Genomic DNA, 26,427 nt, shown 5'->3' with positions numbered 1-26,427 from the left:
TTTGCTTAACTATATATGATTCTCTCTAAATGTGGATATTTTCTGTTTTTGCATACATACAATATTGAAGTATATGACTTTGTGTCAGTACAACCCAGTCTTAGCTACAAAGTAAGGATTCCTAAGAAGCAAAATAACTAATCAGCCCATTCAACTGCTTAATTATTTCAATTATTTCTATCACAATCTGTAGCAAAAATGTTATGATCATGACTCGCCAACCTATTACACTGTATGTTTTGTTTGGGGCATTTTTGTTGTACTCAAAACTGATCTGCTTGCCTGTATCAGTATTTTTTAACTGGGGCCTCAATATGTTCAAACTAGCATTTCTCAGGGTGCTCTGTAACTAAAGTACCTGGAATCACTGGTCACATGATGTTGTAATGATGTATTTCAGACCTATGATGGGTGGAGTTACATGCTCCTCTCTTTAGATGATTTGGACACAAACCACCCACCCAAATAAAATTCCCACAAAAGAGGTCAGGATTACAAGTCCAGCTGATAGTTTGACTCCTGACCCTTGAGTGATCACAGTAGCACACTACAATGTTTATATGTAGACGCTGTTTATATAATCCACACTTCAAAAAGAGTTCAAAGAAAGCTCCTGTGGCTGTGAGAGGTACGTGACAGACAGAAGGCTTTCCAATCACTATTCAGGCAGGAGGCCAAAGTGGAACATTATCTGCCTGAAGAATTTGTGAGACTCGTAAACAAAACATTACTAACACTAATGCTCTAAAAAGCCCCTTTCAGGAGCCAAGGACATCAACTACAAACAAACTGACAACATCAGAGGGAGAAACAATGAGGGACATCTCCCCTCAAAAAACTCTGAACTCTGCCCTGTGTTTTTCTCTTTGATTAACATGCTTTTATTTTTCCTCTCCCTTCGCCCTTTTTCCTGCTGCATAGCTGATGTGCCCGGTCTTGTCCTCCACAATTGTTTCGGAGACAACGTAGAAGGAAGGAAATCAAAGGGCGCTATTGCATGCGATTGCACAATGAGGACGAACGTATAAACAAGTGGAGGAGCTTGGGAGCACTTACCCACAGGGGGTGGGGCACTGCTGGGTGCAGGGCTGAAGCCTGCGACGGTTGTGGGGCTGGTGGTTGGCAAGGAGGAGGAGGAAGTTCCGGGGCCTGGTGTAGGCACAGTTGAAACCCCCCATAGGAAGGATGTGGAGGCAACAGAACTGGAGATACCAATAGGTGTGACAAGAGTCCAAGGAAGAGCGCTGTCCTGTACAAGCCCTGTCTCTTTTTCCTCACCTCTGAGGAGGTCCAGCAGGTCAGGTTCTTTGTTTGAAGCATCCTGGGTCAGAGCATGGTGCAGGAGAAGCAGGCAGATCCCCAGTGCCAGCAACAGTAGCAGCAGAGTGGGTAATAGTAGCCTCCTGCAGCCTCGTTTGCGGCCATGCCAACAGGACAAGGGGTAACCTTGGAGTCCCGGACTCCTTGGAGCTTCAGCCCCAACTCCAGCTCCGGATATAGCCGCCAGTCTCTGGCCCTCACACAGTGACACCAGCAACACAGGCAAAGGATATATGGACACATCTGGGTCCATCTGGGGCTTCAAATCCTTCTTGATCTGAGGGCTGTTACAGAAGTAGCCCCTATCCAACATAAAATCCCCATTTCTGCTTCTCCGTCCCAGTCTGCTGAACTCTTACGCTGCCTCAACAACACACATTCTTACATAGACACTGGTGGTGTGGAGTGACAGCATATCTCTGGTCTTCTCCCAGCCCAGGCGTCAGGCCTCCACCCCCCCATAGACATATACATATGCACAGGCCACGGCCCTCACACACTTTGGCGGGCGTGAAATGGTGGCGTCAGGGTCCTAGCTGGCAGCCTTATGGAAGACCTGCATCTGACCCCACCCATCCGCCCCAGAACCAGCCTGCAGCCCCCTCACAGCTGCCCTGCCCGTCACGGCTACAGCTGCAGCTCCGCCAACGTGTGCACACACACGCACACACTTGCACAAAATGTCCAGCCTGATGGGGAAAACAGAGATCTCCCTCCACCAAAACAGGCTTAATGAAGTAATGAATACTCAGTGGGCAAGACCACCAGCAGCATCAGCATACACAGGGATTACTACAAAGAGTGAGCAAGATGGCTAAGTGGGTGCACAGTCAGGTATGGATTCAGCAATATTTCTCAGGATTGGATTGGGTTCAAATTTTCTGTTGTGGCATTTTTTTAATAGAGCTTGAATTGGCTTGAATTTTCCACTGCTTTAGTTCCCCCTCCCTATTACAGTGAGTCTTCCTACTTTTGTTACTTTAAACAATTTCTAATTTGGCATGCTAAAGTCATTGATATGAGTGATGAGTAAATTTGCTACTATGGAATTTAAAGTTAGTTTGGAATCAATGTGTTACCGTGGGATTTAAATGTAAAATCAGGCTATCATTTTTTTTTTTGTTTAACACTGATTAATTCCACTTATTGATCTGATGACGACTGGTAACTTAAAAGTGCTGTCATTAGAACTATTGCATTAATGGTTGGGTCAGGTTCAGGCAGAACTTTGTCAGAGTCGGATTCAGATTATTAACTTGGTGCTTCAGGTCGAGCAGAATGTTCTGGGGCTATTTTTGGGTCTGGATCAAAATTTCTGGCTCTAAAAAGCCCCTTTTGAAGCCGAGGACATCTACTACAAACACATTCTAACATCAGAGAAAGAAAAATGAGAGACATATTCCACCCGAAACAAACAACACCTGCTCTGCATTGATTAACATGCATTGATTAATAGGCCTAATGAATATAATGGTATCACCAGCACTAGGATGCACAGGGGTTACAGAGAGAGACAAAAAAAGAGAATGAGAAAGAAAGACAGAGACTGGTAAGAAAGATGGTGTGGAACAGAAGGAACATACATAGCAGGCCAACTACAAAGGGCACCAGTTTTCTGAGCAGAGAGCAGCACTTTAGAAAATATATGCTTCTTATGTGACCAGGGCTAAAGAGCAGGCCAAGTGCACTGCACCTTACCCTTCCACTCAAATAGCCTAAAGAATCTGATCCTTAGACCAAAGGTCAAACGAGCCCCACAGTGACCAATAGCCTGAGCGCAAAGGGTCTCCAGGAGGCATCATAATCCAAAACACTCTCGCTGACACAGTCACACAGATACACATGGACCATGGAACACATTTTTGATAGGTGAGGCCAGGCACCAGTGGTTAAATTCAAATCAGTTCAGTGCAGCATTCACCCAATCAATCATAAAGAATCAGAGGTCAAGTAAAGTGTTATTTGCCTGCCTTGACCGTGCTACAGGTAGAAATAGTAGGACTTTAAGCTATGTGCTCCAGCATGACCGTATGTATTTTCATGCAACAGAATCGAGAGGATAATGACATGTTATGAAGGATAAATCTGAATTTTATGCAGTGAAGGTTGTTGGCTCACTTTGCCTCAATAGTCCAAGGCCTGTCCTGGGTGGACTCCGCTCCATGCACCGTACATATATGCACATAATCCACCCGGTACGCCTCTTCGCACGCAAGATGAGTGAAAAAACAACAGGCCTCTCTGTGTACTTGGCCCTGTTTGTTTTTGTTGACGTAGTTATGTAAAGTGGCTGATTGGTGTTGAATTAGGGCACCTGTCAGCAGGCCCTTGCTCCAGACTGTAAATACAGCAAGGCTTGGCATGAATCTCCCTGAGTGAGGGCCCCGCTCCACGCCGCCCATGGCCCCCTGCCGCTCCGCCATCGCAATCAATGCTATCGATCTGCTTACAGGTACTTCACATTCAGCCTCCGCCGCAGCCTGATGGCCGGAGAAGATTTCTAGCATCATTTGAGCTCAGTTAATCTTGTCGTTTGTGCTGTCAGGGAAAGTGAAATGTCTGTAAATGAGTGAGGAGGAGGACGAGAGAAAGAGAAGTATGAAAGAAAGTGTGTGTGAGAAAGAGAGAGAACATGGGGGAGTTGGCTTGTTATGTAAAAGCTGTCATGCCTGTATACACTGTATGAAAGCTGACAGAAGGGAGATGGTATTGTTTTACCAGATGAAAGACCCAGACCTGGGGAAAAGCGGCAATAAAAAAAAAAAAAAGAAAAGATGACTGGCATGAATGACAGAGCTCGAATGTTAGCACTTCCTCAGCAACTCAAGGTTAAAAACCTGTACAAGAAGTAAGTGATGGTTTACACTAGACACGTTAGGCAGAAATGGATTAGCTTTCATCATACAGGCAGGTGCTGTGTGCATGGTAGTATCTGTGAGCTTCGCAGGAGTGTGAGTGTGTGCTCCTGAGAGTGTGTGTATGTGAAAGAGGGAGGGAGAGAGACTGCTGCTGGTGGGCCCCAGCATGACTGATGAGGTTGGAACAATCAGCCGCCCAGCTGCGTTTTCCATCAACACATTCCTCTCATCTCACGCTCTCACCCTCTTTCTCTCTTTCCCTCTCTTTCTTTCTCGCTCTTTGTGGATGGGGTAGCGCCCCCTAGGGATAAGATGTTTAAGTAACCAGAACTTATTTCAGATCACTCTGCAGGAGAAACAGCACTGTGCTCACTGCCCTCTATTACAACACATGCACATGAGTGGTGGATGGATGAAAACTATCACCACCAGCTATTTCAAAAGCATATTGTTATTATGTAATCCTAGTAATTATTCTACTCATAGGTCACTGAAACAAGAGAAAAGCTGTTGAAAGGGTGAGTTCAAAACTTTCAAGTGATACCACATTTATCTTCATAACAATTCTCAGTCAGTCCAGAGTCCAGACTTCAACATCACTGAATGTGTGTAGAAAAATATCAGATTTCTGAAAGTAAGTTTCTGGAAAAGAATGGAAGCTATAATAAAGGTGTAGACATTATAATATGATAATGTGTGGACTGTTAGAGAAAAAGGTTCTATGCAGGTACATTTTTGTTCTTCAAGATACAAACAATGTAAATGTAACCTTAAATGTAGTGGTTTTATGGTCCAATTGTGTACCTTAAATATGTTTTTCCCAGTAGAAAAATACATATTTGTACCTCTTCATAACCTAATATTTTAAAAAATATTTTAAAAGCCTGGAGACGAGACAGGGTGTGTGGAGCCAATACAACTTAGAAAACATAATTTCAACGGATTATCTTACAATCATGTTCCCTGACTAAAGGTACTGAGATGTACCATTGAGGGTACCTCACCAGTGACAAAAGGGTTCCTGCTCCAGTGACGGTTTTGTACCTTTTCTTTCTGAGAGTGTGTAATAACATTTAAATATTTTAACAAATCAGCAATAATAACTCTAGACTTCTAAGAGTTGTTCGGCAAGTAAGGACAGGTATATTTACGATCAGTAGATCCTTGAAGCAAAAATGAAAAATAAAAGGATATCACATGCACCTCTGCAGCCAGAACAAAACAAACATTTAAACCAAACACAAAACTCCTTCAGATATGAAAAAGACAAAACTGAAAAACAGCACAGATAAAGCCAACCAATGAAAGTAAAAAAGCACTAAAAGTATGTGGAGCTCAAGGTTTATAGCTGTGAGTAGTGAATGTTGCCAGAGACTGACCCCTGCAGAAAGTGGGCTGACAGTCTCAGAGCCCGCGGGGAAACACGAGTCGTGACTCCAGTGGAGCATGAAGCCCACGCCAAACGCTCTCTAAACGCTCCGGATCCAACAAGATAGGCATCAGGGCAGGGCAGGGCCGGGCTAAGGACGGCGCCGTGGCCTCAATGCTCAGCAAAGTCAGAGCAGTTCAGTGTCATCAGAGGATTCAGACAACAGGTTATATCAATTAGAGAAGACTGTTTTGAAATCCTCATGACTTGGCTGGGCCAAGGATCTGATGCAAATGCAACGTGATGGCACGATTGGCCCATTTCTTATGAAGACAAATCTGCTCCACCCTTGCATGAGAAAGCGTTTTACATTATTGCAGGATGCGTTCTTTGTAATTTTCTGGACGATTACTTTTGCTTTTGAAATGTGAAATTGTTAGCAACTTATGACGAGGGTGTGGATGTTTTTTGCATATTCTGTGCAACCTTCCCATTTTAGTTTCAGCCTCCAGGCCACCATGGAATAATGAATAAACAGGCACAGCAGGAGAGTGGGGCTGTGTTTCGGTAAAATAAAGTGCCTAGCAACAAATACACCTGTCTTTTCTGACTGTTAAGCCCTTAAAGGTTTAGGATTATTATTGTTGTTTTGCTATACTATTTAAATAATTGTTTAAACTATTTAAAACTGCAGTATGTATGATCTTTTCTAGCATTACTGAGTCAGGGGAAAAAGCATGATAAAACATGAAGTTTGTGTGCTGCTGGGAGTCAGCCTGTATAGCCTGAAATAGTCATTTAAAAGACAGAGGTGTTGAGATTTTTTGAATCACATCACACATCTTTACACAGTAACATCACACACAGGCTCAGAAAGAAGGTTTGGCTTGATGTTTAGGTCTCAAATTCAAAATCAGCATTATTCTACTGAATATATGATGACAACAGTAGATTATTCCCTTACATCCTCAGAAGACATGTCCTTCACCAGGTTTTGACTGAGGTCACTTTAAATACTCTTTGAACATGTTTGCAATCAGATTCATCTGCTTGGGGAAGGGGTCCGAAGCACAAACTACAAAATCTTCTTCAAAATGTAATTGTGTGCAATTACACACTTCCACCAGAGTGGTCTCCAATTCCTCAAATCTTACATAGTGTAACATTGAACGTAATAACACTATTAATTACATAGTTGTTGTATAATGCATTGCATTTTCATTGGATTTACCATCAGCATAGACAGCTTTCAATCTGTGTTTCAGATTTTGACAAAAACAAGGCAAAAATATAAAGAATAGTTTCTTTTTACACAGAACAAAACTGTAAGCTCAACAATAACTTTGCATCAAACTGAAATCATAGTAAAATATCTCTTTTCCTTTCTATAAGCACAATACGGTATAGATTAAAAGTTTAGAATCAACTCTTTCAATGGTTTCCATGAGTGAAAAATGATAGCTTTTGCTATTGCCAGTGGAAAGCACAACTTCTAAGGGTTAAATGGCTTCAGCTTCTCCACCATTGACATGCACATACCCCTGAGACATGACCCTCGTCAAGCTTTTTCCTTTTAGTGACCTTTGTCCCAACCACCTCTAAAGAAAACACAATCACCTTAAACACACACACGCGTGTGCATGCACATGCAAACACGTACTCATACGTGCAGGACCACCATGCAGCAGGCTGTGGAGGGTGATGAGGTTGAGCCATGCTTTCCCTGGTCTTGATGTACACACACACACACACACACACACACACAGCGGTCTTTGAACATGCAGTTTCTGAACTTTCGATCAATTTCATTAATATGTTACCAAATAGAGGGAATAATCTGAATGGAATTTGATGAAAAGTTATTGTGTATACAATAGTGTTTTGCAGAAAACATATCCTATAGATATCTGCCATGTGATTTTATTTACTGTCATCAAAACAAACAGGAAAAAGGCCTAAAAAAGGCCTGAACCCAACAAAACAGAAACCATGTAATCATGTAACTGTAAAATTATATTGAAATAGTGCAGCAAATCTATGGTGAATACTCTTGACTTCTAAAGGTCGGAGAAGGTCTAAGGAACATGCTGTGTAATGATAAAGTCTGATTTTGTGTATCATGCTGACAGCACAAGTGCTGATAAAAATCAGACACAAACTGTGATTGGCTGTTTGGGCACAAGGACGCATGTGATTGGCTATAAGCCATCTAAGCGATCTACAGCTGCATTATGAAATGGGTGTGAAGCATCTGCCTCTGCAAAACAGCTGGGTCTCTTCTTCTTTATGTCTCTCTCTCTCTCTCTCTTTCACATAATTACCTGTCTCTTTCTTTGTTTTTCCTAGCTCTCTCTCTCTCTCTCTCTCTCTTTATTTCTCTCATAATTCTGTCATTCTTTTCTGTTTCCCCCAATTCTCTCTCTTTCTGTTTGCTTCTTTTCTCCCTCTCTTTCTCTGCCTCATGTATAATTCTTTGCCTCCCTCATTTCTCTCTATCTTTCTCTCTCTCTCTTTGTTTTTCTGCTCCTTTCCAGTACTCTTTCTATCTCTCATTCTTACTCTGTTTTCTCAATTCTCACTTTTTCATCTCTCTCTCTGTTCTCTGTCTCTCTCTGTCATATAATTCTCTGCCTCCCTCATTTCTTTCCCTCTCTCTCACTTCGTTCTTCTGCTTCTCTCTAATACTCTCTTTCTTTCTGTCTCTCTTTCTTTCTGTCTCTCTCTCTCTCTCTCTCTCTCTCTCTCTCTCTCTCTCTCTCTCTCTCTCTCTCAGGCAGGCTCACATCCTCAGATGGCACTGCGGCTCCATGCTGCAGCAGCAGCCTCCCAGCACTGCAGCCTCTCGCACAGCAGTAGCCATTTCACTGATGACCTTAGGATGGAAATCAACCAAGTCAGTGTGTCGAATACATTAAGGCTTCTCCCTCCTCACTGTTCAGCAGAACAGGAGAGAAACGCAAATGATAAGAATGCTTCTTGCTTCTTGTATTCACCCCCATGTGTCCCCCCAACCCCCATGGTTGGCTGGGGTAAGCTGGTTAAACATTTTATCATACACTGTCAGTTCAAGGTATTTCCTGAGCTGTTATATTAACCCTAGGCCACTGGTGAGCTCCTGACTGCCTCAGTATTGGCTCCTTTGCTTAGTGGCTCCTTTCTGCAGGTGTAGTTTTTGTATGGCTGAGAGGCAGTGGGGGTGTGCCTTGATTTTGTGGTGAAACCAGAGAAAAACAGGGCTAACCTCCAAAGTTAGGGCCAACAAAATGATCCTGATTTTGTCAAGTGCTTTTTAGAAAAGCTTCTTGTTTCATTGTTTAAAAATCTGAAAAAAGGCATCGCTTTTTGGTTATCAATTTTAGGGCTAAGGTTAGGGTTAGGCTTAGACAACTGGATATAGGTACCCACATAAAACACTGTACAAAAGTCAGAGACTACCATTCAGTATTTAATTTAAGTGAAACTGGCCATTCATTTTCCTCCATCAAGAAAACATTTATTAGAAATTACACAGAAGCGTCAACAGCTAAATATAATCTGTTTTTCATTATTTTGTATGTCCACCCTTTGCCTTCATTACAGCTTCCATTCCTCCATTCTGAGACTTTCTGAGGCTTTCCGTATTTTACAGATTACGGGATAAAGCCGGGATATTTCTCACACCTCCACACCTCTTAGAAGTTAGTTTCATTTCAGCGTCTTTATTTGATTTGCAAATTGTCTCCTTTTTTGTTTATTTCTTTTTCCCAAGTTTTTGTGAAGTTATTTTGTGTCTAATCTCCTCGGAAGTATCTTCTGAAGAATGAATAACTTGTACCTGATGGCTTTTAACAGGAAATAAAATAAATCAAGCCACTTTTGCACAGTACTCTATATAATGTTTAGGGGACATATGTAACACCTCACATCCTGACTTTAAAAAAACAAGTCTGCGTGCATGTGCATACATGTGCATCTGTGTGAATGAGCATGATAGATTTTGCCTAGGCTGTGTCTTATATGCAGCCACTCCTAAGATAGATAGCATGGCTCCTTTCATGGCTTGATGACGTTCTTGCCATATAATTTTGCACTGTTTTAGTGTTTTCTATGAATTGTCTTGTTATTGTGGAAATGTGTGACTGACTTTGTGGCCTGTAAAAAAATCACAATAGGGGCTCATTTTAGAACGCCCAGTATTAAAGACAAACTGTGTGTGCTTTCATGTGATCAGCTGTGTGCGTGTGTATATGTCCGTCAGTTTATAATGCCTCAAAAACAAGCCTCCTGCCTACCTGCGGTGGGCAGGTGAAGGAGGTGGGGTCAAGGCATTATAAGACACAGCCTAGGCAAAATCTATCATGCTCATTCACACACACGCACATGTATGCACATGCACGCAGACTTGTTTTTTTTAAAGTCAGAATGTGAGGTGTTACATATGTCCCCTAAACATTATATAGAGTACTGTGCAAAAGTGGCTTGATTTATTTTATTTCCTATTAAAAGCCATCAGGTACAAGTTATTCATTCTTCAGGAGATACTTCTGAGGAGATTAGACACAAAATAACTTCACAAAAACTTGGGAAAAAGAAATAAACAAAAAAGAAGACAATTTGCAAATCAAACAAAGACGCTGAAATGAAACTAACTTCTAAGAGGTGTGGAGGTGTGAGAAATATCCCGGCTTTATCCCGTAATCTGTAAAATACGGAAAGCCTCAGAAAGTCTCAGAATGGAGGAATGGAAGCTGTAATGAAGGCAAAGGGTGGACATACAAAATAATGAAAAACAGATTATATTTAGCTGTTGACGCTTCTGTGTAATTTCTAATAAATGTTTTCTTGATGGAGGAAAATGAACGGCCAGTTTCACTTAAATTAAATACTGAATGGTAGTCTCTGACTTTTGTACAGTGTTTTATGTGGGTACCTATATCCAGTTATCTAAGCCTAACCCTAACCTTAGCCCTAAAATCGATAACCAAACAGTGATGCCTTTTTTCAGATTTTTAAACAATGAAGCTTTTCTAAAAAGCACTTGACAAAATCAGGATCATTTTATTGGCCCTAACTTTGGAGGTTAGCCCTGTTTTTCTCTGGTTTCACCACAAAATCAGACATTTTTGCCCTGAAATGCATGAAAACACACACACACACCCACACACACACACACACACACAAACACACACACACAGTATCTGCCTGCTACAGCAATACTTCATTCTGTACACATGACAGCACAGGCAAGAGAAGGTGCTTACACACTGTCAGCCTCACCTGGGGTAACAGATACCTGGGGTAACCTCACTGTGGAAAAGCAGCCAACTACGCACTTACAGATGTGAGGAAAGCCCTACATAAATACACACGTGCACACACACTCGCACCCACACACACACTAACACTGACTGGTTTATTTGGATTTTCTGCCATTGTTGTGGTAGGAACCATAGCCTTCAACCCTCACCGGAACATGAAATCTCTCTGCAAGAGCAGCCACCCAGCCTGCTGATACCAGACATAATATAAAACCACATGTGCTCACTCAGGCCAAAATCAGCCCATCAGATAAAACTCATAAGCCCCTAGAAATTCCAGCACTTAAGTATCACTAAGCGCTCTGCCTGGTGTCCGAAGGCAACCTTCTGTTTCACATTTAAGCCAGGCAAAGCACAGGTAAAATAACAATTTCACCTCATTAGCTTAAACCCTTTTGAAGCAAGTCTTTGGGTGATAGCAGCTAAGTGACTATGAGATGGCCCACCCCTAGAGGGGGGTAGTAACTAGTTACATTTACCCCATTATATGCATTTTCATATCATTTTGATGGATTTGTAGTATATTAATAATATTTCTTGACGTATTGACGTGTAATTAAAATGATAATACTTTTACTTTCCATTATATTACTGCAGAAATCCCAAACATTTATTACACACTTCAGTAACCTCAGAATAACTCTGGCAGTTCGCATTTTTGTCCACGTAGTTACTGAATAGTAAGCCGTAGGCTGTAATAAGCACAGTACTTTCAGGGGTTAAATAAATGAAATGCATTGTCTTTAAATAACTGATTCACAGATAATTAATCACATTCCAATCAATTATATGAATTAACTTTGATTTAAAGAAACTTCCATTCACTGAAAGGCAAATAAATTGTTTCAATTTTGTTCCATTAACAACTAAACTATGTTGAGGTCTATATACAAAGAAAACAGGATTGAAAGGAAATGTGTGGCATAATTAGATTACGTTCATACATTATTTTTTTACGTACCATTTTACACAATTCGTATAAGTTTTTAGTTTTTTCTGGGCTAAACTTTATTCTGTCATATTGATGAAAGCTCTTGGCCAGCTTTGCTGTTGCAGACACACTTTTGAAATTCATTGTAGACCAAAAATAGCACAAAAAACAGAAGAATAGCACCTATCAAACTTCAGTTTCTATGCTGATAGGTGGTGGATGTACTAAGAGGTTTTACACATTTCCAGGCATCTCATAACTTTTTATTACCTGATATATTTCACTCCTACTTGCAGCTACTTTTATTCTACTCCAGTCATTGTTTCACTGAAATGAGTATGGTTGTAGGCTAATCTACCCACCTCTGCCCACATCCACTCAGAGGACAACCCCTTTCTTGTTCTTGGCTTGGATGTACAGTTTATGGAAAAAAAACTTTAATTGGTATAGAACCTTTGCATCATGTTCAGGTTCTTTTAACTTTAAAAAGGTTCTTCACGCTTACACATCTCTTTTACAAACAATTGTTTTTTAAAAGAAATAATCCATTGACATGTTCTTCAGGAAACTAAACGTGGTTCTTCTATGGCATTGTTCAAAGAACTCGTGTTGGCACCTTTTTTTAAGTGTGTACAGTGTACACACCCATATTGTACAAGAGAAGACAAAATAGAGGCACTAAACCTTCACAGAGGTGAAGAAGTAGCACAACTAGCATCTGCACAGATATCCTAGACAGGGGCAGCCTGAAAGAAAGCCCAGGAGGTTTCCCAACTGTTGGTGAAGTAGGTGTGCACCTGGACCAAGACTGCTAATCCGTTTCCATAAGGCAACTTAATCGGCCCTGCAACTGGTACTGCTTAGACAGGGCACGACCTGTGACTGTGTGGTAGACCAAGAAAAAAGTGAGTCTTCAAGTACATCTCTCAAAAGTCAAAAGGAAACATACTCACATGGTACCAAGAGATCTCACTGAGCAACCTGAGGTTGCATGATTCGGCAATAGCTTTAAATAGCTTAATATACACCTCATGGGAAACAAACAGGTGTGCCCATGGCAAAACTCCATCAAACCAACATGGCAGCCAAGGTGTCTGTCAGAAAGAGGTAGAATGTTTCCTGCTCAAACAACTTCAGTACAAGAGGTGAGCAGAGGCAACAGTGCATTATCATGGCAGACAACCGTATCTTAAAAAAGAAACTGTTTCAGTTCATACATGCCCACCACAGACAACACCTTGGCACCTAGCTAAGTTGTTAGCACAACAGACAGAGTCAGATCACTCCATGGCTCTCCACACAAGAACTCTATAACCTCTATGAATCAAAGATTACTGCCTCTGTGGTAGCATGTTCTACATTTAGACAGGATGTGCTCACTTTGTGCAAACTTCTCTAGCCAATGGTGGAGAAATCAGGACAGAGACCAGTCTGTAGACTGCCTGTAATTCTGTGATAAAAAACATACAATATAAACTGTGCAATAGTGGAATAAGTGGCATGGCATTCCAGCTCAGATCTCGAAAACCTAACTGCTATTATAGGGGAACCGTATATAGTTGGTCGGCATTAAAAGTGGTGTTTTACTTTATAATTTTCTTCAAACCTTGGTGACATTAGTTTGGTTATGTAGTTTACTTAATGTAATTAATATTATTTGATGATTCATGTGTTTTTTGTTGAAAATTGAGTCAGTGGGCTCAGGTCAAAATGCTCACTATAATTTAGCATGTTAGGTAATACGACTTGAATACAAGACAGTGTAATGAGTGATACCCATCTAGCTAGTCTGCTACTGTTAGCCACTCATTGTGAGCTTGGTATCTAAATATCTAATGTAAAAGTCACTGGACACTGAACACTTCTGACAGCCTAGATCACATAATGAAAGAGGTAGTTTAGTATTACTGATGCAATAGTGGTTGTTTTGATTTGCTCTGTAGTGTGTGCCTTGATGAAAAGCTTGTTTGAATTCCTCTGTGTTGTGCCACTAGTTAGCAGTAGTTTCAGAGAAAGTGCTGTTACATTTTAGGAGCTATTCTTCTATTTTTAGAAAATGTCTATGCCTCAAATTCAGTGCAGTTTTTAAACTTTCAATGAACCACATTTTGTTCTATTGTCCATGGAAAAAAATTGTGTCCTTAAGAAATATTCTTGCTGTCTATGGCATCATCTGTATTTATAAAAAAGAATGTTAAATAGGTCTAAGGAGGTTTATGTTGCAAATAAACTGCAGGGGAATCCTCTTCAAACATAAAGAATTTCTGAGTTCAGGTGAAGACTGCTTATGTAAGGTAAAGTTAGGCTTCTAAGAAAAAAACTGTCAAGCTTTCAGCTCTTGGACTGTCCTATTATTTACAATGTAGGAAATGCATTAGATTTAAGCATTTATTGGTTGATTATAAAAATCTATAAATGGAAATGACATATTTAATGTGTATTTCAATATTAGAATACACCAGAAACATGCGACTTGGCCAACACCACACCCAATACTGATATGGAAACCTTGAGTATCAACCGCTCCCATTTTTTTCTTTTATAGCCTGTTCTTAAAAAAAAGCTTTAAAATGAGCTAATTTTAATAGAAGCACTTCACTTAGTATGACCACCTAAAGGACCATCCTCAAACCACTCAAACACTCTATCATCCATAGGAAGAAAAACACAGCTAACAACATTCTATCACACAGTGTGAGTGAGTGGCATGTCTTCTGGCTGCATGTTACGGGATTGGACCGGATTTTTTTTCCCCTTCTATAGGCATTCTAGTATTTTCTGTTGAATACCGACATCCCACAACACCAATATGCCATCTTTATGTATAATAACCAAATTGGACTAGTTGGCTTGCATTATTATAATGAAGCCTTACAGTGGTCAAGTAACTAACTTTGACTGTTAGCAAGGCTCTAGGAAAGTGGTAATTCTGATGGAGGCTGTGGAAGATTCCTGAGCTACTTTTCAAAAAAAAAAACAAAAAACAATTATGATGGTGTCAGAACAAGATGTTCATAACCAAAAAAGTTCAAAGCTTATACAGTCCTTTCCAGTAGTGAACAAAATTTTGGGCAGCCAAAAACATGCTGTCTAGTAACAAACAATGAGGAAATGTCCCTCTAGCCAGATTACAGTCTAATGAAGCTCCAGTGAGGTGAGGCCAAACTCTTAAATCCTTCAAAAATGCACTCAGCATGAAGATTTTCACCGTATAACACTGTTTCTTTTGGCAGTGCAGAGCATGAAGTAAAAAATGGAAACAAACGCCTGAAGATATCAGCAGGTGAATTGGGGCTTCATACTCTATGTTTCAATGACAGCAGCAAAACAGATATTTCCCTCAGGTAGCAGGCTGTGCTTAAAAAACAGACAGAGAACCACAGAATTTAATAATTATCATAAAGCGATGGTTTAACTTGTCCACTACTTACTGCTTTGGACATGAACGGTGCTTGTGCTGTTGCTGCTTCCCCCTTCGTTCTCCACCACACACATGTAATTCCCAGAGTCCTCTAGCCTGGCGCTGGCAATCTGGATCTTGGAGTTTTTCCTGTAAGAGAGAGACAGAGGAGTCATGGGACTTTACGATGACTTGTGGAAAAACTGAAGTGAAATCCTCTAGATGGCCTGAGCCCAACAACATGGACGTCAGTCCAAACCTAGCAACACTAGACTAGAGATCAAAACAGAGCTTTCTCAAGGAGACTCAAAAGGATCATAATGTACCGCTTTATATTGTAGATGGCCATTATATGGCTGCAATCCAGCCTAGCAGTGATTTTAGTGACGAACATGACCAATAATGCCTTATGATGTGGAACGCTCTATAAGAATGCAACTCACCCATGTCCCTCATTTCAGCTTGCTCGTATCATCTATTAGAAAGGCTCACACCGAAACCACTTGCATTTGTATGATGGTTTTACTTCAAAAAATTCATGAGGATTTTTGTTTTCCCTGTTGCAGAGATCGGTATAAAGTACCTATACCTGCACTGCATTTTTAATCTATATGTATAACCTTCAGAATCCAAGAGACTACTGCACACATCGCTAATTGCATTGACTTACTTGCTTCCTTTGATCTTGACTTCTTTGCTCTTTTTCAGAACAGTGCCATCTTTGTACCACTTATAGGAAAGGGGAGGGGTACCCGAGGCTTCGCACTTCATTGTTAGCCTGCTTCCCTCCTCGACCAGCACTGGGCTCCTCATAGGCTTCAGCGTAGGAGCACCTAGAGGAAGAGAGACAGAAAGTCACATTATAGATGCTACGTTGGTACTAGTGCAAATGCAATTTATTATTTGTGGCAGGACACAGATGATGATGTAGTATTACAAAAGAAAGGAAAGCCAGCCACCAGATCTCTCAGCTGGCCAGATGATGTCACCAGAGACACTGGCAGCATGCGACTGTATTGCTACGGGTCCAACAGTGAATTCTCTGGAACCTTTGCAGCCAGTGCATTTGCTTTTGAGCTGAGGCCTGTGCAGCCTGCTGTTCCCTCCACCTTTTTGCCTGGACATGGCTTAAGCCAGACAGTGTGTCTGAACATGGTCACATAATTACACTTGATGCTTCTGTTACTCATTCAATGAATGTGAGTCACATTTCATAAGTGGCAAGACTAAAACAATTTCTTTTGTGCTGAGTAATTTCAGTTGCAGATCATAGCTAGCACGGATATAAAATACCTGTTACATTTTACTCCTAAAAAATTCAGAACTTATCCAAACCACAGTCAGACAGCTTTGAGTAAAAGATGTCTGACTGTGGTTTAGGGGGAATCCCGTTGATTTTACTAATGCTTTCTCAGTAATTGTGATATGGGAGGATAGATTTTGCCTGTCTTCAACATGTCTTCAGCCATTATGTAAAAGAGAAACAAGCTTAGAAGTGAAATGAACTCGACTGACATTAGATCTTAGACAATACACATATGCACAGAAAAAAACAACCTGAGGCTGACAGAGCAAATGCTAACACACAGAGACTAACAAGAAGTAAAGAAGCAAGGCACTGATGTTACAGCTTGCCATGCTATAACAAAACACAACAATCACAGGCAAACAAAACAAATGTTTATAAACAAAGGCTAACAAGAAGTAAAGAAGTAACACACAGACATTACAGATTCATCACAGCTTGCCATCAAAGTCCTTATTCATACTCATAACAGAGGGCAGGTGGCCTTCAGTTTTGAGTGTTACACTTGCGATGTAACCTGCTGATTGGGTCTTCATTGAAGGGTGGGATTTGTCCATGAAAAGACACGTTGAGCATTACAAACTTTCCCCAGTGGCCTGTCTCCTCCTTTGTAATCTTTGCAGTTAGCATGGAATAAAAAACACAATAAACCGAAGCTAACATGACAAATGCTAACAAACAGTGGCTAAAGTGAAGCAGCAAAACACTGACATTACAGCTTGCCATGCCATAATAAATGGTCAATGAATGGCCAATATATGAAAATGTTTCTTGCGTGAAGTAATTTAGTGTTTGATATACATTTTGGAGTGAAACATTACATCTGAAAAGTATCTCACATCTAAAAAAAACCTGCTTACCAGAGGCTAACAGTACAAATGCTAACCAACAGAGGCTAATAAGAATTAAGAAAGTAATGCACAAACATTACAACTTGCCATGCCATAATAAAACACAACATCCAGAGGCTAACAAAACAAATGCTAACAAACTGAGGCTAACAGGAAGGAAAGGAGTAAAGCCCGCTGTTTACTGAGTCAAAAAGAGCTGAAGTGGGGCGAGGCCGCTACATGTGTCCATTCAATTGCCGCATGCCCAGACGGGGCTCTACTCCGTTACCACGCTGCTGCTGCCGTGCCCTGCTGTCACGAGAGGAAGCAGAGCGCACGCTAAGTGCCCCTTCAGGGCCTGGACGGGGTCAGCACAGAGTCGTGACCTTTTTCAAGGTGAGGTCATCTAAGCAAGTAGCCTGTGCCATATGTTGTAGTCATTTGCTAAACAGAAACAAAGTGAAGTAAACTGAGTGTAATGTGTATCTAATTTTCACATGAATAAAATACACTGACAGTTTTTATCTTTCAGTTTACTTACTTCTGGAAATAACTATGTTTATGTAATATATTTTATTCATGTGTAAACGACATACACATTTGAATCAAGCAAATTTATTGCCTTTTTTTTTTGCTGTGAAGAGATAATATCTGTTCTAGCTCGCAGCAAAAAAGCCACAGAAAATAAACAGCTTAGTATACATAGGTAATGAGTTCAATTAAAATTCTAGACGGAGGTGTGCTAAAATAGTCAGCAGTCAGCCTAATTTTGGAATGACTGGCCCACTTCCCTGTCCCAGTACAAGCAGCCCTTTTATCAGTGCTACTAAATTATATTCGGTGGAATGACTCTGGTATTCCTGATCTAGCTCCGAGGCCAATGAAGCCTGGTATGCTATAGTAACAAAAGTGATATGACGTTCCCTGGCGCAATGTTTGGAGTGCAGTGACAGTGTTATTACTTCTCAGGTTTCTACTGACATTGTGAAGCTACGCAGCCTACATTCTTCGAAAAGCCTGCAGAGCTTACTGCTTAACACTTCAGAGACTCTGCTAGATGAACAAAGGCTTGTGGTTCTCCCCACTCCACGGTGGTTAGTGTGATAGGAAAAGCTGGCTTTAGCTAAGTCACAGATGTGTATCAGTGCCTGGTATGCTTTAAGGGTGAGTAGGTCCCTTAAGGTGCGCTGTGCACCTTGCCGCCTGACGTTCGCTCATGCAGTGAGTGAGACACATCTCAGCTGAGCCAGTGACTGGATAAGATAGAACACACAATGGCCAAAGCCCCACCACGCAGACACATACACAGCCTGGATGGCTGGGTCATATGTAATAGTTAAGGTGCTTGGCTCTGAGCTGGAGTGCAGCAAGCCAGGTGATTACGGAAGTTTCTAGAAATGATGACAGATACTGGTGAACACATACAAACAGACATATCGTGCCGTACCATTTCCTGCACATCCAGGCTGGTACTTGCCCTTCAAACAAAACAGCCTATACTGTGCTTTGTGCAATTTTCCGAACCACTCTTCTTTGTAAAAAAGCAAATAACTTCTGACGCCGTGTTTTTCTTCCAACATAAATAAACCAAAACTGACTGATGGAATGCCAACTGTGTAAGATGTAATTAGTAGTGCATTAGAAGAACAATCTTAAGACTTACATAACCAAAGACCATGATTTCCGCAAAAAAAGGCTTTTATTGTAAGGATGCACCAATATGGGAGTCGTGAGCCGATGCATTTATGAAATGAACAAATTAGAGTTAAATATACTTTGACTTGCATTACAAAGAAACATAACATTTATTTGTAGAGAGCTATAAAGGGAATAAAGTGAATAAAATGCAGACATTTCAGCACAGTGGCCCAGCATCACCTAAACATTTTGCTCTTCTGTGATACAGTAAATACAACATCAAATATCAGTTTGAAATATTGGTCAAATCTAAATATCTACCAGCAAAATACTAAATGCCACTGATGTGATTCCAATATTAATGCCTTAATCCCTGTTTTACTAAATCATTTGATAATGCCAGCTGCTCTTCACACTGTGTGAACATTTCATAACAACTACACCAGTGCAAGTTAAAATAAAGTCAATTCTACTGAAAGTAAAATCTTGTTACATTTACACAGATTAGAATTAAGTACATTCCGCAAAAAATAACATTTCAGAGATGCAGTAATTATGTTGATGTAAAACATTTCATTCATGTGGAAACAAATGTACACATCACATTGAATCAAGTAAATTTAAAGCAAGCTTTAAGAAACCTGTTTTCAGAACACCAAAGATATTAATTCTAATCATTTATTGGAATCTAATGCAATTTTGGCCAAAAGTGGGCCGATAGAAGCCACCTCGCAGAGACCAGGTTGCTGACTTTATTGCTGTTTCCTAATTGCTTTTGCCTCTGAACGTGGCTAAGGAGGTTCCCTCAGTTCCTTTAGGCTTGGCCCATACAAAGGTACGGTGACGCTGCATATGTGTGTTACCTGCACGCTGTAGATCACTGGCCCACATCAGCCAACAGGTCACATATTTCACCAGCCCTTTAACACAACCGTCACACTTTACGAGATGCATGACACTCTCTCTGTGGCCCTGCCCATAATTTAAAAACGACTTGGAAATACATAACCTCAGGGCTGGTGCCAAGGTTCAGTCTGAACACTCTAAATCACCTTGCGGTTTAGGCAAAGATGAGGCTGGAGGGAGAGAAAAAAATGCAAAAGCCCCCCACAGCCCTTGATGTTTAGATGCAGCATAAATTGCCACCTCTTTTCCCAAGATCACTTTTTACAAGGAACTTAATGCTGTATTTCAGGAATGTGGTATAAGGCATGTCTTTCTCAAGTGCACACCGTTAAGAGGGCATTCTGAGGAAAGTTCGATTTTGACAGCTATTAAAAGCTCTGTCACGTTGGGGAGCGAAATCACTCCAGAGCTGCAGGTTTGGTGGAAACTCACTGAGTGTTTTTTCACTTAAGCAAAACAAGGGGAACTGCAGAACTGCAGAATGCAACTATATATCACTTCGGTTGTCAAGGGTTTTCGCAAATTCACAGAGAACCAATTAACCCACAGAGAATTATGGTGTGCTGTCATTTTTCATATAGCTTATCCTTAGGGGAGATCTGCAATTTATGCAGAATGCATACAGAACCATTTTGTGCGTAAATGGTTCTTTGCATGGTGATATGGTTCTTCATATAAATGGAGAATGTGTTGTATATGGTTCTGTTTAGCACCATAAAGGGTTCTTCTATTGCTAGAAGCTTGACATGATAACAACAGAAGAATCATTTCACCATACAAGGAATCACTTAAGCTTGAAATGGTTCTACACTGAACTCAGGGTTCTAAATAGAACCATTTCCTTCACTAAAGAAACCTTGAAGAACCATCTTTTTAAGTGTATAAAAACAAAATGTTGACAAAACTACTTCTAAATAGACCTCTATTTATTTTGTTTAGCATTACCACAGGCAGTTATGTTGACTTTGCATTTCCAAAGTAACAGCAAAATACATACTAAACTGTGTATTAATGCTGCGCAGACATATTATAGCATGTTCAGGAAATGTTTTCTCAAGTTTTAGGTTGTCTTTTCTCCAGCAATTATTATGCTTGGTTCATTTTGCTATGGATTCTGACTGGATAGGGAGGGGCTAGGAACCACCTTGGTGGTGTGTGTATGTGTGTGGAGAGAGAGAGAGAGAAACATGAGCTGTTAGAGAGAAAAAGCTTCGCTCATGTATGGCATGGCTATGGCCAACAACAGCTGGAAAATAAAGCACCATGACTTGTGTGAAAGCAGCATCTTTTTTGATGCTTCTGCTATAATACATTGTAGTGTACAATAAAGTATAATCGAAGCATCATAGACTTACATGGTCAGTCAGCATCAAATAATGAGAGAAATGTGCAAAATGTTACATTAACGTGCAAAATACCATGCTTTCATTGCTAGGGATGTACCAATATGGGAACTGCCAAATGATATTCTTCAGGTACAGACCCGTCAATGGAAATACAGATGCCAGTACATAAACTTTCATAAAATGTAGAAATTGAAACAAAATCTACCTGGACTACCACTACAGAAAAGTGTAACACTTATTTGTTTAGGTTTACAAATGCAGTCAAATGAATACAATGCAGACATTTTAGTACAGTAGCCCAGTGTTGCCTGAACAATCTGCTGTTCTAGAACACAATAAATGCATCACCAAATATTTTTTGAAATATCAGTTAAATCCAATCGAGTGATGTGTTTAGAGGAGGTCCTGGGATGGCACTGGTGCCTGCAGTAACGTGACTGGCCACTACAAGTTAATTGTTACATATTGCATATTGTTTCAAGTGAAATCTTATTTGTAAATGTTATTTACTATAAATATTAAAAATATTCGTATATTTTTCCTTACTTGCAGAAAAATTAAATTATTGTACTCTTTACGTTAGTCCCATTCATGAATTTGACATAATTCTCCCTACAAAACATTCAGTCCTTAAACAGTATAAAATCACCTGGCACAAATCACTGGTTTGTATACAATGTCAAGATGTATCTACATGTATCATGCAGTGCAATGGTCTCAGGAAGCCAACAAAATAATGAAAAACTGTTGTTGTGTTTTTGCCAGTAAAAAAAAAACTATATTACATTAAATTGTCCCTGTCCCAAAAAAAAAAAATCTCCATTTTTGGTGATTTTTATTTTCTGCATTGCTTGAGCATGGCCACTGTCTTTTACATTGTGTGACAATTTCAATGATGAATGGACCAATTGAAATGCTGCAAAATTGGAAAAAAAAAAATCTGTGTACTTTAACTTACATTAAAAATTATAAAGGTTTTTGCCCTCTCCTGTAAAGTTACTATTTTGTGAATACATGTTTGTGGCATGTGCCCGCCCCCCGGGCCCAGACGATGACGGCCGCGAGAGTCGGCAGGAAGGCGGGGCCCGAACACCCAGCGGCGACGAACCTCGTTGAGGACGACAGGGAGAGAGCGAGTGGGGAGGGGGCGGAGCGCAAAGCCCGAGCTCCGATTGACGCGAGTGACGGCGGGAGGAGGAGGAAGACGACGACGGTGCCGACAACGAGAGGCACGATAACGATCGAGTTCCGAGCCGTCACTCGCGTCACTCCGGTCACTCGGGCTTTGCGCTCCGCCCCCTCCACACTTGCGGCTCTCTCCCCGCCGTCCTCAACAGGTTCGTCGCAGCTGGGTGTTCGGGCCCCGACGATGACGGCCGCATGCCACAATGTTTTTTTTTGGAAAGCAACAAAATACAATAAACATTTATAAATGACATAAATACAGTAAAATGTAACAGAAATGTTTTTTAGTGTTATTGATACCTTCTTAAAAGAATTATACACACAATTAGACACATTACAATAAAAAGAACAGGTTGGATTCCTGACTTCCTGCTGCACTCCAGTCACTGTATGAGTTTGTTAATTTCCATCTGCAGTACATCTAGTTTAAATTAATGGAATATTGAGTAGCTAAACTTGGTGTTGGATATTAACTGCAAATACTTAGCTTCTTCGAGGACAGCTTTGGAAACGGTTAAGGGAACACAGTATAACAAATAATAACATATAAATGCTTACTGCCCAGAATAATGCCTTTACATACCATTGTCTCAGATGCTTTTTGCACAGTACTGTAGATAACAAGGATTTTGGGCTAAACTTTAATGTAGGGCAGCATTCTTACACCTGCACACTGACATAAGCCTCCGACATGTACCTACTTACACATTTATAAAGGCCCATGCTATATTACTACTGTCTGGGGTGAAAGTGACCAAAGCAGACTTGAGGACCACTGATGTTTATTGGATCAAGCTTTTATAATTGTTAATGTAGATTTATCTCAATTGTAATAAAAGACTTGTGTCATGTAGCATTATGAATGTCACCTGTCAGTAGTGTTAAAGCCAAAACCATATGTAAGTCAAAATGAATCTAAGCCAAAATGAGATGGTAGCATTTTATTTGAACACTGCTCCACAACATTATAACCATGGTATGAACATGTCAAGAAAGATGTCTTACACTGTGATGAGAGGTCATGATAGATTTTGTTCAGTAATATAACAATGTAGTGTTACTATTACTGACAATCAGGACTGGGCAAAATACTTAAAAATACAAACAAGTGATGGCTGAATACTGAATATGCTGTCCTATAGATATATTCCATTACAATACATAAAAAGTAACAATCAGATTGCATTTGCAATATATTTATAATATACCTTGGTAAGGCACATGGGATTTTTTACTTAATTCATCTTGTTCTTCATGTAATTATTCTGTTAATATGTTTAATCTGCACATCATTTAAATGAAGTTCCTAAAATTCTCAATTCTTTTTTTTCACTACCTGCTCCAGCCCACTGCTGCTCCCACAACAAGCAGTCCACTACCATTACTTAGCTTATCACTCGCAAATGTCCATCATCGAAGAGGTTATTAGTTTGATCATCCCTCAAAAGAGCTCAGTAACACTAAGATAAATAACTGGATCATCACATTGATTTATCAGTCTACTCAGGCTTTAGTAGGAACTTCAGTATTTGTAAAGAAGCTGTTAGTTAAAGAGTCTTCCTTAGAATTCATCTAACGAGCATGTTTGCTACATACTGTGCATGGACAAAAATAGTTCTAAATTGATCTAAAATGGTTAAAAACATGCTAAAAAATGATGGTGTTTTTTTAAGTGGATAAGTATTCTAAAAGTATTCTCCTTAAAATTTACATAATTACTGTATTCTGAATACTACCTTCACAAAATTATACATGGACTGAATACAGATGCTTAAACACTCGTGACACATTTTTATCAATGTTTGATGTCATGTCACATAATTTTTGTTAGTTAGCCATCATGGCATTAACCGTTATATCAATATTACGTAGCAGGGTTCAAGTAAAGTGTTACCAACAAAACATAACCCTAACCATAATTTGGAATTGGTTTTACCCTTTCAGTTTTACAAGAACAAAAACAAACAAAAAACCTGAAATATTAGCTTTCGTATAAAGCTTAACATTAGCTCCATTGTGTCTGTACTAACACTGTGCGTTAGTGCTGTTTTTTCTGATTTTACTCCAGACTGAGGACATTTTTGTTCTGAAAATAATAAATGCACACACACACACACACACACACACACACACACACACACATGCTCTTGAAAAAAGAGATGCGATGCACACCTATCAGCTGTTCCTGTAGGTAGAGTATGTGTTTGAGGAACAGTGGATTTGCTTAGCCTGAGGGGTTTCTGCGCTGGGAGGCACGCTGAGCTGTGTGATTCAGCTGTGTGGGACAACATGGATTACTTCACCCACAGCATGTCAATCATCATCTCCCATCAACCACTGTGGGGGAGATCCTAAACAGCACTGCAGCCTCGAGATCATCGCAGTGATCCTGTCTCAACTGTCTTCCACCATCTTCAGCACTATGGTGCTACAGCAAAACTCAACCCTCGCCTGTAACATCTCAACATACAAAATTCAATAATGATAAATGTTCTCATAGCTTCCAGTACTGCTGGAGACATCTAACCACTTTTATTTCGATTCCCTCTTTTCCCCCGTCTTGCGTGCATTGCTAAATTTGGACGAGATTAGTACTACAGAGAAAAAGAATTTTAAAACTTGTAATTGAATATGATCATAGAGAACCTTGGAGGGATATGCCTCTCTTATCATGCGCCAGCAAAGAAAACTTGGACCATATTTTACTCTCAAAAGTTCCCACCCAGACATACTCTTCAAACAAGACCCAAATTCTGCTCATTTAATGTGAGAAATCATTAAATAGATACTGCAAGCAAAACACAGGACACAATATATGGTTCTAGATTTGATAAACTATAAGAACAGGAGAATGTGAATGAAGAAAATGAACTAAATGAAATGAAATGAAATGAAATGAATGAATGGATGGATGGCTACTCTCTGCCATTCGCATAACAACCTGCAACTTGAAAAGTGACCAAAAGAGAAGCCAAGTGATAAATGCTAAAGACCTGTGACATCAGCCTGATGTGGTTGATTTTAACACCTGAACAATGCTGTGAATATTTTAAACAGCTTTATTATTATTAACAGAAGGACCACTGGGCATTTCAAACCCATCGCCACATCGCACACGCTTCATCAAGAATCCTATTTAGGCCACAGCACTCATCTGTCACTATAACACGTGTTTTTCTTCTTTTCTTCCAGCACTTTTGGAGAATAAATGAGTCAATCATTGTGATTTCCCATTTGAGAGTCTTCTTCTTTTACCATCTGACTTCAAGCGAGGTAAATTTAGCAGCACATCAATGTGAAGAAAGAGAAGTTGAGAAGCAAATCTAGTCTCAGGGATAACATTAGCCTCCCAGGGGAGACAGTAAAAAAAATCTCCCAGGCACTTTTTTCTTCTGAGCTTTGCTTTGTTTTTAGCAGACAAAGCAGAGGAGATTAGTATCGTGTGAAGACACTGCATACCGCTGGGCCAATCGCCACAGACTCAGACTGACATCTAGGTGCAGTCACTTCCAGGAGAGAAACCGGCATGGCCACTGGATGTTATGTCTCACGCTGACTTGTGTTATATTATACTTGTGTGTAAGGAGGTCATACGTTGTCACAAAATTCGGAAGGAAAATAATGGGAGAGGTGTAATGAATGACAAAAGGGCTCTTTCTCCCTCAAAGGCTGTATAAACGACAGCCTCAGGGTGACCAAGCAAGCAGAAACCTCCCACGACGAGAGCTGTGGACGGGCATTGAAATGAATGGGAAATGGGGGGAGGAGGTGAATGAGAGACAATACAATCCTCCACCTTGTCTCCCTGAGCCACTAATCTAATGAGGGTATCTCAGATCAAGGTAAATTCTTCTGAGGTCTACTCCAGAAACCTGTCACCTACAATTTTAAAAATTAGGGTTCCTAAATGATTCTTGGCATATATGTATGGTTCTAAAAGAACTTTGAACTTTTACACCATTTGGAGGTTCTTTAACTTTTAAAGGAGTTCCTCACACACACCTCTCATTTACATAAACTGAATGGTACTTTAAGGAAACA

At 40.3% G+C, this 26,427-nt stretch overlaps 1 protein-coding gene across 1 annotated transcript in view; it reads right to left on the bottom strand.

The window, feature by feature from the left end:
- Nucleotides 1-26,427, bottom strand: part of nrg2a (neuregulin 2a) — a 127,108-nt gene that overhangs the window by 38,750 nt on the left and 61,931 nt on the right. Inside the window, exons 3-4 of the mRNA XM_036588342.1 lie at nucleotides 15,846-16,008; nucleotides 15,207-15,325 (exon numbers count right to left, since the gene is read on the bottom strand). Of these exons, the coding sequence (XP_036444235.1) occupies nucleotides 15,207-15,325; nucleotides 15,846-16,008 (282 nt within the window). The remainder of the gene's footprint in view (nucleotides 1-15,206; nucleotides 15,326-15,845; nucleotides 16,009-26,427) is intronic.

Source organism: Colossoma macropomum, unplaced genomic scaffold (genome assembly GCF_904425465.1).
Source record: "Colossoma macropomum unplaced genomic scaffold, Colossoma_macropomum, whole genome shotgun sequence".
NCBI classification, from domain to species: domain Eukaryota; kingdom Metazoa; phylum Chordata; class Actinopteri; order Characiformes; family Serrasalmidae; genus Colossoma; species Colossoma macropomum.
The sequence above is the reverse complement of the archived record's forward strand: the minus strand, read 5'-3'. Positions and strand labels throughout refer to the sequence as shown.